The sequence below is a fragment of the Colletotrichum fructicola genome (assembly GCF_000319635.2).
Source record: "Colletotrichum fructicola Nara gc5 chromosome Unknown KSG_Nara_v1_contig07, whole genome shotgun sequence".
NCBI classification, from domain to species: domain Eukaryota; kingdom Fungi; phylum Ascomycota; class Sordariomycetes; order Glomerellales; family Glomerellaceae; genus Colletotrichum; species Colletotrichum fructicola.
In genome coordinates this window covers 1,920,930-1,934,479 of record NW_027094057.1, presented here as the reverse complement: position 1 = coordinate 1,934,479, position 13,550 = coordinate 1,920,930, and the positions used below count along the sequence as shown (strand labels likewise).

Sequence of the window (13,550 nt, the reverse complement as noted above, 5' to 3'; positions counted from 1 at the left end):
GGTGAGAGGGGGAGGCGCAAAGGCGGTAGCGATGGGCTTGAGTCTGTTTGTCTTGTTCATTTCCTCACATGTCTGGACCTAGATTGCCGCGAGGCGGGCAGCTGATACGCCGCCGGCCGCCCGCTGCATGGGATCGTCCACTGAAGACGGTAGGTTACGGAATGCTGCACCTTGATTAAATCGTGTGCCTGTCTGACGGCTTTCCGATCTTCCAAGACAATGTCTTTCTTTCTCTAATAGGGGAGTCCTCGGGAAGCGGTGCATTGAGGGAAGTTGTCGTTCTCAAGGTCGGATGTCGGTAGGTAAGCGCCGATCCGGAAGGAGGGAAAGCCGGCTGTGAGCTGGGACCGGGTCCATCCCTTGGAAGTGGGGACCGACTAAGTTCCCATTTCTGCGTTCTCCAACTACTCTCCATGTTGGTCGTCCTACAGGAAGCTGTTGGGCCATGAATCTCTGATCCTCCTCGAACCAAAGATCCTGTTCAAATGGACAGGGGTGTTTACACGGGGGGCAACGTAGTTGGACCCATCCGAACAGGAGCTGGGCGAGCCAAAACAAGTAGCTCGTTCAGGACCAACGAACCAACCCCCGCTGCTATTCGATTATTGCTTTGTTTCCATGTGCTTGCAGCTTACGGGCGCCGTCGGTCTTCCTACTTACCCCTCACTGCCAATTAGACGACGTCCCCCCTTTGTGGCCGGCGTTGGCATCTTATGCTAGAGAAAGCAACGCGCGTTGGTAGGGCTGACGCCTGTCAAACACCATCCTCCCCCTCCTTCCCGCCAAGATCAGACCAGTCGAACCAGACGTTCAACACACAAAGTCGGGCGCCTCGTAGCGGACGTCGAATCTGAGGGCCAACGCAGCGGTCAGCTTATGCTTCGATGCCTGTTTTGGGGTAGGGGTCTTTTGCCAATCTCCAGAAACCTTCCCGGCCCGCATGCTGACGACCAACCGCCGTCCCCCGGTCCTGGGTTCGGTCAGCCCGTTTACGCATATCTTCCTTTGCTGGAACCAATTGACGGCGTCGTGGCTTACGGCGGATAGTGGGACCATTGAAACGGGCTGCTTTTCTTACGGGCGAAGGATTCCTGTTTGGAGACCCGGACCCAGCCATCTGGGGCCGCTTCGGTAGGTCTGCTTGCTTTTTCTTCCGTCTTGTCTCGAGCTTTGGGCGGATGCAAGTGAGACGAAGGAGATGGTAGACATGGGGTACGGTGCAGACAGATATATTCGAGGCTGTTCCCTCGTTCCCCATTTCCGGGTTGGGGAAACACACGATCTGACATCTCTTTTGTGTGTTTGTGACGGTGTGACCTGTATCCCTGTCTACCCATTGGGTTTCTTTTATCACATTTCGAAGTTGTGTCACTGTTCTCATTGCTCTGTGTTGCGGCACATCCGCTCGAATTGGTGTTGCTGAGATTTCTAGGTCCTTTGACGACGTGCTCGAGAGGTTTGAAAGTGTATGGCTTGCTGGGGACCGTCGCCCACTGCTTCATATTATCAGCAGCTCGAGAAGAACGGATTGAAGGGCAAGATGTCGAAAACAGCGACGGAAGTACTTGCAATGCCAGCTGAGGAGCCGAACGGCGCCGCCGCGCCGGCAGCAGCAACTGGAGACTCCCCGTTGCTGAACCTCCCCTACGAGATCCGGCTCCAGATATACGGCTGGGTCCACGCAATGCACCCCATCCAGCACGCGCAGCTGGCCCCGTGGTACCCGACTCCAACATACAGTTCGTACTTCCTAAAGCTTGTCAGGCCGGACGCAGCTGAGGATCCTGGAGTAAAGCGACCTACCGCCGCCGCCGATGGCGCGAACGACGTCGATGACGATCCCCGGAAGAAGGAAGCCCGAAAGGCCGCCACCGCCGACGAAGAGGACAAGGCGATGCTGTCCCCTCACCGACCGCTCTGCGGCCTACCGTCCGCGCTCCTCCGCACCTGCCGCCAGATCTACGAGGAAACGCGCACGCTTCCGTTCCGCAACAACGAGTTTGTGTTCGTCAACTGGTTCTCCTCGGGTCTCTGGGCGGCGCGGGCCTTCACTCGGGGCCTGCAAAGGTGGCAGCGGGACGAGATGCGGTACACGCGGCTCGAGATGCTGGGGCGGGACTTCACGGGCCCGGCGCTCAAGGAGTGGGTGGAGCTATGCGGGTGCTGGGCGGGCGGGCTTCGGGGCCTGCGGCTCAAGATTCTGATCGGAGGTGGGATATTCGAGCCCACCGCTTCGTTTGCCTCGCTGAACAACAATGCAGAGGCGCAAGCCATGGACATTTCCAAATTTCCGGAGCCGAGGCCCGAGTGGATCGAGGAGGGTCTGCGGAGGATGGGCAGGCTGAGGGAATTGGAGGTCGAGCTCTGCGTGCTTGACTGGGACGATGGGCAGAAGATTGCATGGTGTGAGTCTTTGGAGACGATTCTCAACGAGGGGCGGGAGGGCGGCGAGGTGCGTGTGAGATGTGTCGAGAGGCTGATGGAGGACCGTGGGCCGAAGAGGGAGATTGTCGGCGAGGGGGAGAAGCAGGATGGGTATGGGTACTAATATCTGGATGACTGTGGTCAGAGACGATCAATGATAGGGGTGGCAGTGCGCGAACTTGAAGGCATTCAGGAGTTGGGAGTCATTGGGAGCTGGGAAAGGATACCAGAAGGGAGTTTGTTCTATCAAAGACTTGTTTTCTCCTCTCACTCATCTCATGGTCGATCATGTGAGCATGGTGAATCGAAAGCAGCAGTTACTGTTCGCGCGGCAGGAAGGAGGCAGACTTGCCTGCCCGGTCTTGCCATCTCAAGTCGGCCACCCTCCCACACCTTCTACACGTCGACCGGCTTTGTTTTTTTCTCTCTGCCCTCGAACTTTTTTTCACAACCGCCTCGTCTTCTCCCACACACAACAACAAAATTTCCTCTCCTCAACCTGAGCAGCCCTAATCCTGCTCAACCTTCCACTCAACCTACCCTTCCTCCTCAGCATACTTTGCGCGAGGTATTCTTACTCCTCCTTACTTCTCTTCTCCCGTCAACTCACACGCGTTCCCCTAGCATCACAAATCTCTACCCTTCTCAACCCATCTCACGCGGGAAATCCTCTCAGCGTCCCTTCCCAAGACAAAAAAAAAAGGAGACACTCAGATCTCTCCATCAACTGGTAGAGCACGCCTCGCAACCTCTTTGTGAAAAATCACTGACCTGAACAGATTCCTTCTCACAAGGAATTTTTGACAAGGAATTATCTCTCCAGTTACACTAAGAACAAGGAAAATCTACCTCGCTCACGAAAAGTACGATCCCCTGCCCACTTCACAATGATCACTCTTACTGACAAGCTCTAGGTCAAGATGGTTGGTCACGTTACGAGAGGTCTCACCTTCGCTCAGCACTCCTACGAGTGCCTCGAGATGGACTACACCTACGCCTGGCCCCTTCCGGTCCGGCTTTTCGCTGTCTTCTTTATTACGGCCTTGTTCGCCAGCATGCACCCCGATGTCAACGCCTTCACTAAGCGTGTTGTCTGGATGGGCGTCCACCCCTTTGCCCTTCTCGTTGGCTACATCACCGCCGCCATTGTCCGTGGTCTCCTCTTCATCTTCATTGATGGCCCTGAGATGCTTGTCAACCTCATCACTCGTCACCGTAACCGTGATCTCGACGTCCTTGACAACCTTGACGTTGAGAACAACACCAAGCTTAATGCCATCATGGGCCGCCTCCACGCCACTGCCCCCGAGGAGTGGACCCCTGGTGGCCGCGTCTTCGACAAGAAGTACAAGCCCTTCTTGCCCGCTGAGAAGATGAACTTTGCCGGTCCCCGCCAGAAGAACGCCATGACCCGCAAGCGCAACCTCTCTGTCTGAGCTTGCCCTTGCCTACTCCCGTCAAACGACAAGCGCTGGAGTTGACGGGTGGCACTGAGTACTTGGAGGAACTGGATCTGTCCAGAAACCGGATTTTCTAGGGGAAGGCAGCTTCTACAACAGCTGTTCGGCTTTTTCGGACGCGCGGAATGATGGAGGGCGATATGAAGCTCATGAGATTACGAGACCATGACTGACGATTTTTTTTCTCTTGTCTTTGGAGGGAACGGATCTTTTGGGGGGATGGACTTTGGTTCCTTCCTGCCTGAGGAGTATACACAGGCGTGGCATCCCATGCACTCTTGGGTGTGCACATTAGGACTTGGGTTCGGCAACGGTTTGGAGTTGGGCCTATGGAAAGCGGGCTGGACGGACACGCATAGAAGCATTCAGGTGAAGAATGGACAGACAGGTCCCTAACAATCGGTAGACAGATGGAAATGAGACGCTCTTGCTATGTAATTCTTTCATTTCGCTTGTTTTTGTGATGTTGTCCACCTCGACGAGGCTTTTCGCAAAGCTGAAGGTGGCGGCAAGCGAGGCCGGGCATGTACGTGGCTGCCAATCGCCATCCCAGATGTGTCGACGTCAAGCTCGATGTGTTGAACAAGGTCAACATGATTTTTTCCGCAGTCGACAAATAGCAACATGTGTTTGTGTTCTCTAAAATTGAAGCATGCTTCCACAATGATTGAGCCTGGTTTCCTTTCGCTGTTGGCGCTTGTCGAAATAGCGAGGGGACGCGTAGGGAAGGAGCTATTTGCCATCTTCGTCACTTCCTAATTCACCCAAATACCTCTCAAAGAATAGCGAGACCGAAGAGGTCGCAAAGCTTGACCATTGTCACGCGAGGGTCCCCAACCATTTAGAAGCTGCGAGTAGACAAGTTGTAGCCCATGCTATCTCTTTCTGAAGACACAGGCAGTGACACGGGCATACCGTTGACCCGGTCAAAAATGGCTTGAACCAACTTTATAGAAGATCGGGGCCTGGTCGACCGTCACTTCAATTTCTCGACCCTGATTTCTTCCTCCATGTCAGGCACCTGGTCTCATTGGGATCGAAGGGTCACTCGTTGATAGCTCGTTAGGGCTGGGGGAAGGTCCTTCGCTACGCGTTGAAGACGGACGGCGGCAGATCTCATTCCGTAGCATGAGGCCTGAATGAACGCCCAAAGATGTAGTCGTATAGATTAGTACAGAAGGAGATGGCCCGCGTCATCCAGGCATCGGCACAAACGATCATGTGAGTTCTGCCCGCCGTCGGGGTTGTCGGGCGAAGCTTGCTGTTCACTCCGTTCACTGTGGCGTGGTACAGGCAGGTGGTGACGCATTGAAGTGCGACCCTTCAGGTTATAGGTACGGTTGAATAAACCACTATTTATGGTAAATGGAGATGAAGCCCGACAGAGACGAAACGGGAGCTACGTTCACCTACATGATCTCTTCAACCAACTACTGCAAAAGACAGGCGACCAGCAGCAGCATCGGAGAGGTCGCCATGGCGACTGAAAAGGTTACTAGAGTCGATCGGACCCATTGGTTTGCTTTATCGTAGCCCATTGAAATGTGATAAAGATATATATGAAAAAATAGCATCATGGCCAGAAGACTCGGGAGCCCCTCTCAAGATACGACATGAACCGTCCGGATGTTCCATGAGTTTACAAGTAGACTTTCCCCAGCGAGAAGGCACTCATTCACGAACATGGCTCCTCACTCTCCCGAGGGAATGTATAATCCTGCGTCTTTCCCACCCACGAGAATTCTTTCAGCGAATGCTCTGCCCATTTCGTGATGCCCACTCCCCCCAGGAAAGAGGTAACATGGCCACTGGAAGCTCGACGTCCATCTGAAGGCCCGGGGATGTGAAAAAAGCTACCCCTATGTTCAATCAAAGTATTTCGTGCAATGATTTTCACGAATATATAGAAGACACTTGAGAAAAACAGAACACAGAGAAATCACAACACAGTCCACGGCGTTTGCTATTTGTATATGTTCGGAAGCTCTGCCATTCACGCCTCTCGTAAGCGTGTCAAGCCGACTGTTCCGTCTCTTGATTGATTTCTTTCGTAAAGAAAATAGGAAGTCCTCGAAATCATTATGCTGCAATATGCCGAAAGAGACTCAAGTCGCAGCTCCTGTGCTTGTGGGCCAAGATTGGTATATAAGACTCTGCCCACGGGAAGTCTCTTCGCAGCACAACACTCTTAGCAGCACAACAAGACATCGCATGTGCTATGTCTGATCCTATTCTTTTTCTTAAAGGAGAATCATGCCCTCTAATCGTGTCAAAACACTCAGTGTCCCAAGGTATGTTCTGTGCTCTTCATCTGTCATGAAAACGCTCTCAAGGGCTCTCGAGATAATACACGCCATGAATACGACGCAGACGGAAGTGACGGCTCACATTACGGAGACCTTACATTGAAACATCTAGAAACATCGCCTCGAGCCCTAGGACCTTCATATCTGCCAAATCCAGGTATCTAGACCTAAAGAACCCGTCGGAGACTATTGGGCTTGTGTTGAGCAAGATTGTGAGGTAGAAGGGGGTATTTAAGTGGAAATCCTGGTTCAAAAGCTTCTATTTAATTCAGAGTGTGACCACCCAAGAATGGCATGATTGAAGCCACAATATTCTCATCAGCTGTCGTATAAATGACGAAGCCGTTATCCAATGCATCAAATGTTCTGATGATACTGCCGTTTGTCCTTCTCTTTCCCAATCCTCCGAATGCCATCGTGTGTGGAACTCACGATTCGGTTACTTGCTGTGTTTCGCTCAGCTTTCAGCAGGTCATTTTCATTTCCTTGATAAAAAAAGATTTGTTTTTTTTTTTTTTTTTTGGGGGGGGGGGGGGGGGGGGGGGCCGCAGGGTTCTTGATAGCAAGTTTGTGCATATTTCATGTCAAGCATCCGGTAATCTTTCGGTCTGTTTTGCTGGTCACTTATCTTACTCATTGACCATCAGCCAATGCCCATGGATTTTCGAGCAGACCTAATCTCGTGTTACTTGCCAGCAACAGCTCTTTTCGAAGGAAATGCTTCTCAAATGAAGTTGCAAGCAGGACAGCAGGGTGAAGTTGTGACTAATCCATGCAGTGAGGCTATCGACAATTTGAGCCCACCCAACCCCCCCACAACATCCCATCCATCCGCCTTAACTCTGCACTAAACCGCAACGAATCCTTTTTGTCCGTTTACCAACCTCGACAGCCCAAAAGGACCCCTGGCGCAAGCCATGTGACTTCGCGCCAGTCTCGCTCCCAAGCGGTGTGGTCCTCCACCCCCCAAAACCGGCCCCCGTCTCACCCTCTTGCCTGCCCCGCACCGCGCCGGTCGTGACTCACGGGCTATGTAACCACTAACCAGGGGCCGTAATCAGCCGCAGACACGCAGTAGCGCATCCCGAACGCGAGATATCACTGTTTTTCTTTCGATCCTTGAGTGAGAAATTAAAAGTTGATATGCCAGGGGCTGACGTTGTCGTCGGCACTGGCGCGTCACTCGGGAAAAACGGTCGATCGAGTGTGTGTCATGTGGTTTGGGGGAAGGAGTCATTGGCTTAAAAAGGGCGGGATGATCCCGCGCCCGCAGTAACGTCCTTCCCTTTGTCTTGCTGACTTCTCAACTTTCATCGTCCTGAGGAAATCGGGAACTTTGTTTGACACCTAAGGAGACTTCGCAAAATCCTTCATCTCACAATCCTTCCAACGATATTTATCCTTCCCCAATTGTAGGAGAGAAATCACGTCAATTGCGGCGCGGTCCGGGGTAACGAAGCTCGGAGCTTATCTCGATAACACACCACACACACCCACTCTCACTCATCAACCCCGCGAAGTCACACGCGCGGAGCCAACGACGAGACCCCACGAAGCTTCCTTTATTCTGACGTCATATTTTAACGGTTCTCTCCCGACCCAGTGGAACAAGATGGACGCGCGATGCCAATGCGGCGCGGTCACGTTTAAGACGCCGCTGCCTCAGCCGCTGCGGCTGTACATCTGCCATTGCGATGAGTGCAAGCGCCAGACGGGCTCCGCTTTCGGGACGTCGGCGATCTTCCCCAGGTTCCAGCTCCCTGCCATGGATTTACTGGGCGTCTACGCGTGAGTTTTCAAAACCCGTGGGTGGTGGCGGCTGCATGTGGGGAGAAGTGAACAGATGAGGGTGTAGGGGAGTGGACTAGGGGTGAGGTGAGAGAATGAAAGATGATTAAGCTGGCTGCAAAGAAAGCAGGATGATATGCTGACTTTAGAGACAGGAGGCCGACTGCATCAGGCGTGACACTTCACTGGTGAGTCTGATAGCAAGCCGCCATGCCCGTTCTCATGTAATAACGTGACTCATCAGCTACTTTTGCCGCAACTGTGGGACGAGGTTGATTCACAGCACACCGGTATGTCCCTTCGGCCTTGCTGCTGACAAATGAACCAGAAACTCATGTTAGACATAGGATAAGAACGTCGTCTCGGTCAAGGGCGGCTGCATCGACGGCCTCGACTGGAAGACGGCGGTGCACATCTGGACCAAGAACGCCATGGTGCCCATCCCGGAGGGCGCCGAGACGCACTCCGAAGAGGCGAACTACACCGACTACGGAGACTCGCAAGAGACGCTTGACCAGCCGACCGACCTGCGCGGGAGCGGGGGCTGTACCGGACCGGTCCTCAGGGCGGCTTGTGATATCAGTCCGAAAAGTTCACTGCAATGAAATGCTCCTGTGACAAGGTTGTAGAACGCAAGCGAGAGTTGGTCGAAGGTGACAGGATGATATTGTTTGCAGAAGATCTCTGATTTTGATTGTGTTGGTGAGGTTGGGGAAATGCATTAATGGTATCTGATATCTCAACTCATATCCCTACAGAAAGTCATCCCAGCCATTACGCATGATACATGAATTACCATTCCGCTCGTTCCTTTTCTATGAATCGATGCTCTTACGAGTGCTGTCCAACCAAGCTCTCTTCTCCGCTTGGTCTACCGTTGGGCTTGGATACGTCCTCACGACGATGCTCGCCTTGCTCCGCTCGCGTCGAAGAGTCGGAGTGCTTCGCCGGGTCAAAAACGTACATGGGGAACTCGAGGAAAATGGTTCTCTTCAGGATCGTGGGCATGCGGGCGTACAGCTGCGGCGGGAAGGGGATCAGAATGCTGGTGCGGTCGAGATAGCGCTTGTAGCCCTCCCAGTTCTGACCCTTCTCGTAACGCTTCTTGGCGCCGGGGCGTTCCTGCAGAGTCAGACCCGAGACGAACATGAGCAGCAGCGTGAGGAAGAAGGGGCCGAGGATAGTGGCGTAGAGAGCCTTGAAGGCTTGGCCGCCTACGTAACCGTCCGCCGCAGAAGAGACGGCGATCATGTAAATGCCTTTGTGCGATGTTAGTCGTGAGTTTCTTGGGGGACAAAAAGCGAAAACGCCAAGTGAGATGGCCCGATGGGGTCTGTGTCACTTGGCACCGCAGCGAGAGACACGGCCCGGACTTACCGAACTGGATAATGATCTCGCCAAAGTAGTTCGGATGCCGCGACACGCTGAAGAAGCCCTTGTCGCAGATGGCCTCGCGCTCCGGGTGGTCCCTCCGGAAGGCGTACTTTTGCGCGTCGCTCACGGCCTCCATGGTGAAGCCGACGACGAAGAAGATGATGCCGACGACGTCCCTGCCGGTGCCGAAGGGGTGCTGGGGGTACTGCGTCACGTTGGGCGAGTTGAGCACGGTCACAGGCAGCGAGACAGTCCAGACCCAGATCATCTGGAAGATCCAGAAGCCGAGGAAGGGGAAGAACTTGTCGCGCTTGTCGTCGAAGCGGTCGTCCTTGCCTGTCTTGATGATGCGGAAGAGGAGGAAGCCCGAGAGGCGCGCGGCCCAGAGCATGATGAAGATGGAGGCGACGACCTGGCGCGCATGGTGGTGGCCGCTGAGCGCGAGGGTGATGATTGCGAGGAGGACGAAGTTTGTACCGCCAGCAAAGTCTGAGAGGTGGTGTCAGTTCAGAGGATCTGTGAGAGGGTTTGTGAGAGTGGGGGACGACGTGATTCCTTACCGGTGAGCTTGTCAAACTTGAAGCTGAAGGCTATTGAGAAGAATAATAGTTGATATGCTATTGTAATGAGAGCCGTGATAGCTAGGTAATAATCGTCTAGGACGTGAACGACCGCCATCGTGAGCGGTTTACTGTTGTCTCAATGTCGCGTGTTGATTGCTGTGTTGTCCAAGTCACAATTCAGAACCTGAGACGCTTTGGTAGGGTGTTGAAACACTTGGGACGATGGTTGTTAGTAAACCACAATGGATTAAGTATTAGTGAGAGTGTGTGTCAAAGAACAGGATTCAATTCCAATCCTGCTGACGCTTTCATCATTGATTTCCGGAAGCTCTGGGTGAGAATGGTTGACTCAATCCTTCTGCAGTCGCGATAACCTGTCGCATAGCCTCAATCCAGTGGGAGACGACGATGAAAGAGAGAGCATTGTGTCGTCATTGACTTGCTAGATCCACCGCGTTTGGCTCAGTTCCTCCAGGCCCGTGTACCGATGCCACACATTTTGTATGATGCGGGTACATGGCGCCATTCTAGCGATCGGAGTTTGACGAGCACCGAGAGCCGCGGCCACCAGCCACAGAGCCATCAGCCACGAAAGGACAGGGAATATTTCTCGAAGCCGGTGGATCGACGCCACAGCCCATCTGCCCAGACCTGGCTCCACTGAATTGAGTGAAACGAACGAGACTGGCAGTCCCGTCTCCCGATCATGACATCCCTATCCTTGGGCTTAATCGCAACGACTTATTGAAGCGCGGAAAGTGGTGGTGGTCTCACGCTGTCTTGGATTCCCTTTCCTCAATGCAGGGCGGTACACCCTCGGGGCTTCGGAGACCTGCGACCAGAGACATGCCGCCCTCACCATGTCTTCCTCACCTTGTCCTTCTTCAGCAGCAACAAATTGTCATCTATCTGAGCGGTCGATTTCAGACGGGCTCCGTGGGGGACTGCGGGCTTACCTCACCCACGATATTAGGAAGGGCCATCTTCCACCCAGTGCAGCAATGCTATTGCTGCTCGCGACATGCTATCGCTGAGAGCTGCATGGCATCACCCAACCAGACCAAGACTGCCCGCCTGCCTCCAGGCTCTCCTTCTGGCCCGTGGCTTGCCGCATCGCCATGCGAGGCATACCTCACGACTGGACGAGATTTTCCAAATTGCATCAAACACGCACCGATGGCCCGCGACTTGTCTGACCCGTTTTGCCCAAGTGCTCCAGCCACTTGAGGCGAGTCCCCTACGAAGCGAGCGCTTCTCACGCTCTCAGCACCTTGGGACGATGGAGTCGTCTCAATGCCCTTCCTCTTCCGTTGTCCGTTCTCTTACAACGCCGCAACCTGTGAGGGGGGAGGGGGCTACGCAATCGCAACGTGCTGGTGACACCTCCTGTCTCGACGGATGGGCTCATTGGCTGGGCTGGGAAGGGACGAAGTTTTGACTTTTGCTTCTTCTGCTGGTCTGCTTGTGTGCTGCGAATGCTAAAGCAGCAGAAAAGATGGGATGAGACCTAATACATCAGAGTGTCCAGCCCAGTGTCCGAGAGTCCGCATGGTTTCGCGACGCGAGCAGGAGTTGGGAGCAAAGAGCAGGCAATCAATCACAGCACTGCAGAAAAGAGTGCGTGCGGCGGCCGCTTCTCTAGTCTGGGAAAGAGACTGGAGGCTCCATCTGAATTGCTACGTGATGATAGATCCTCACGTGGATGCTGTCGCACATACCCCTCGTTTGTTCCCGCAGTAAAAGTCTACGCGACGATGATTGCTACACTGCGACTCTGACGGACGATGGCTGTGATATAGGCATCCATCCTACGATATGGGCGAGCGACAAGCGTGTGTTTGGGGGCCAAGGGGGTGGTGACTGACAGCGGTGCAGGGCGATCTCCCATGCCCACCGCCCACGATTCACATCGCTAACAATAGCTGTCCGGCTGTGGTACGGAACCTCTGGGGAAACGACGAGAGAGTTTTGTTTCCCGTCATTTTCCCATTTTCTGAGTTTTCTTTTTTTATACCTGCCGTATCCGTTCCGACCCTTCATTTTCGCCTCGAGTCAAAAACAGTTCGCAGATGCAGCATTGAGATATGTTGATGGTTGCGAGCTGGGATTGCGTGAAAGCGTAAAGGAGAAATATCCCGCTACCCGTCGGAAACATGTTTACCTTGCGGCTTCAGCTGAGCATACCATCCTCAAGGAGGGTGAGACTGTGTAAGACTGAGGATGAGGGTTGGGGACTTCCCAGGTTTGAAGGGTTGAAGACCACACGATCCATGGACGAGAACAGATGTGGCCCATGGACAATCAAGATGCCGTACTCGCCGTGGAACATCATCGCATGACTTTACTCATCAAACAATCCATCACGTCACGCATCTCTGATCCGCCTACGGGACGAGATGCCGTCCACCAGCGTGCGGTATTGGCTGCATCTGTGTGCTATCGTAAGGCAGCCCAACGTCTGAGCTAGCGCTGCTGTCACTGATCCCTAGCGCCCGAGGAACAGCACGGAAGAGAAAGAAACAGCACCAACGAGCCATCAACGACGGAAGAAGAATGCACACGAAGAAGAAAATTCTGGCGCTCTCGCAGTTTCGGAGGCGCTGGGAGTTGAGGGGGAGCGAGTTGTGCGGCGCATCACCCCCCGTCTCAGACGGTCTCCGTCTGGGGCATGTCTCACACCCTGGACAATCAGCCCAAGGTTGTTCCATGCCAAGGGTCGTCGAATCCACTGCGCTTTGCTGCTCCAGGCCAGCATCTCCGATCGAAGCCTGCCAGAGATCCTCGACAGCGAGTCGGCAAGGCTCCCTGGATCTTCTTTCTTCTCTTTTCTTTTCTTGGCTGCCCTGAAGTGCGCAGGGCTAGGCTGGGTCCCGCCTACCGGCTACCGCGCAGCAGCAGCTGCTGCAGCTGGTTCCTGAACGACATCCCTGTCTTTGCATGTCTTCGCCCCTGTCTCTCGTCAGGAACCGCCTGCTTCTGCATTTCCCAGAGAGGCGGCGAAACGGGCAAGTCGTGACTGCTTCCCTTGCAAGTTGCCATCATCTGGGCCTCTGCCTCTGGGGGACCCTCTTGTCTGAGTCTCGCCCTTTCGACCAAGACCCAGAGATCGTACCAGCCGAGACCCCATCCCACGCCGTTCTGGTGTCTTTCCGCCGCGCTGCTACCCACTAGCCAACTTGGCATCAATTTGGCAACCGGTAAGCCGAAGCCTAAAGAGCCAATCTAGACGCCGGAGAGCGGCGTACCTTAATGGTCCTGGGCATTCCTGGGCGAGGGTGGTGAGTCGTGATGACCGCCGGTGGTCCCCTTATTTTCCCTTCCTCTCGCGATGTTCGTATTGTCCATCGGCTCACTCCAAGCCCACCCCTAAAGCTGCGAGCGTCGTGCCTCTCTGCTCCCTCCCGTCCGATCTCTCTCTTCCTTCTTCTGCCCATTTGGCTCTCGCGTCTTCGAATTCTACGAAACTCTGTTTTGGGCTTGTTATAGCATAGCATTTCCTAGGTGGGAACACGGGAAAGACGGCATACCGTGACCTTTTCGCTCTTTGACCGAGCACCACTCCAACAACATCATCTTTCATACGATACACCCTCCACACCCGTGACCCGTCCATCCATCCCACCACACCCACACCC

At 54.0% G+C, this 13,550-nt stretch overlaps 3 protein-coding genes across 3 annotated transcripts; 2 read left to right on the top strand and 1 right to left on the bottom strand.

The window, feature by feature from the left end:
* Positions 1-940: 940 nt before the first annotated feature.
* CGGC5_v012244 (uncharacterized protein) lies at positions 941-3,860 on the top strand (the record flags this gene model as incomplete). Its single annotated transcript, XM_066152662.1, has 8 exons — positions 941-1,131; positions 1,433-1,466; positions 1,511-1,739; positions 1,791-2,210; positions 2,262-2,535; positions 3,139-3,154; positions 3,204-3,287; positions 3,339-3,860. The coding sequence occupies 8 exons, from the start codon at positions 941-943 to the stop codon at positions 3,858-3,860; spliced, it is 1,770 nt and encodes a 589-aa protein (XP_066008007.1).
* Positions 3,861-7,802: 3,942 nt separating this feature from the next.
* On the top strand, positions 7,803-8,769 carry CGGC5_v012243 (uncharacterized protein; the record flags this gene model as incomplete). The annotated part of the gene is made up of 6 exons (XM_032029887.2): positions 7,803-7,978; positions 8,134-8,166; positions 8,223-8,268; positions 8,326-8,535; positions 8,656-8,685; positions 8,737-8,769. 6 exons carry the CDS (start codon positions 7,803-7,805, stop codon positions 8,767-8,769), a joined length of 528 nt encoding a protein of 175 aa, XP_031890614.2.
* A 40-nt stretch (positions 8,770-8,809) lies between these two features.
* On the bottom strand, positions 8,810-10,030 carry CGGC5_v012242 (uncharacterized protein; the record flags this gene model as incomplete). The annotated part of the gene is made up of 3 exons (XM_032029888.1): positions 8,810-9,237; positions 9,356-9,841; positions 9,913-10,030. The coding sequence occupies 3 exons, from the start codon at positions 10,028-10,030 to the stop codon at positions 8,810-8,812; spliced, it is 1,032 nt and encodes a 343-aa protein (XP_031890611.1).
* Between the last annotated feature and the right edge of the window lie 3,520 nt (positions 10,031-13,550).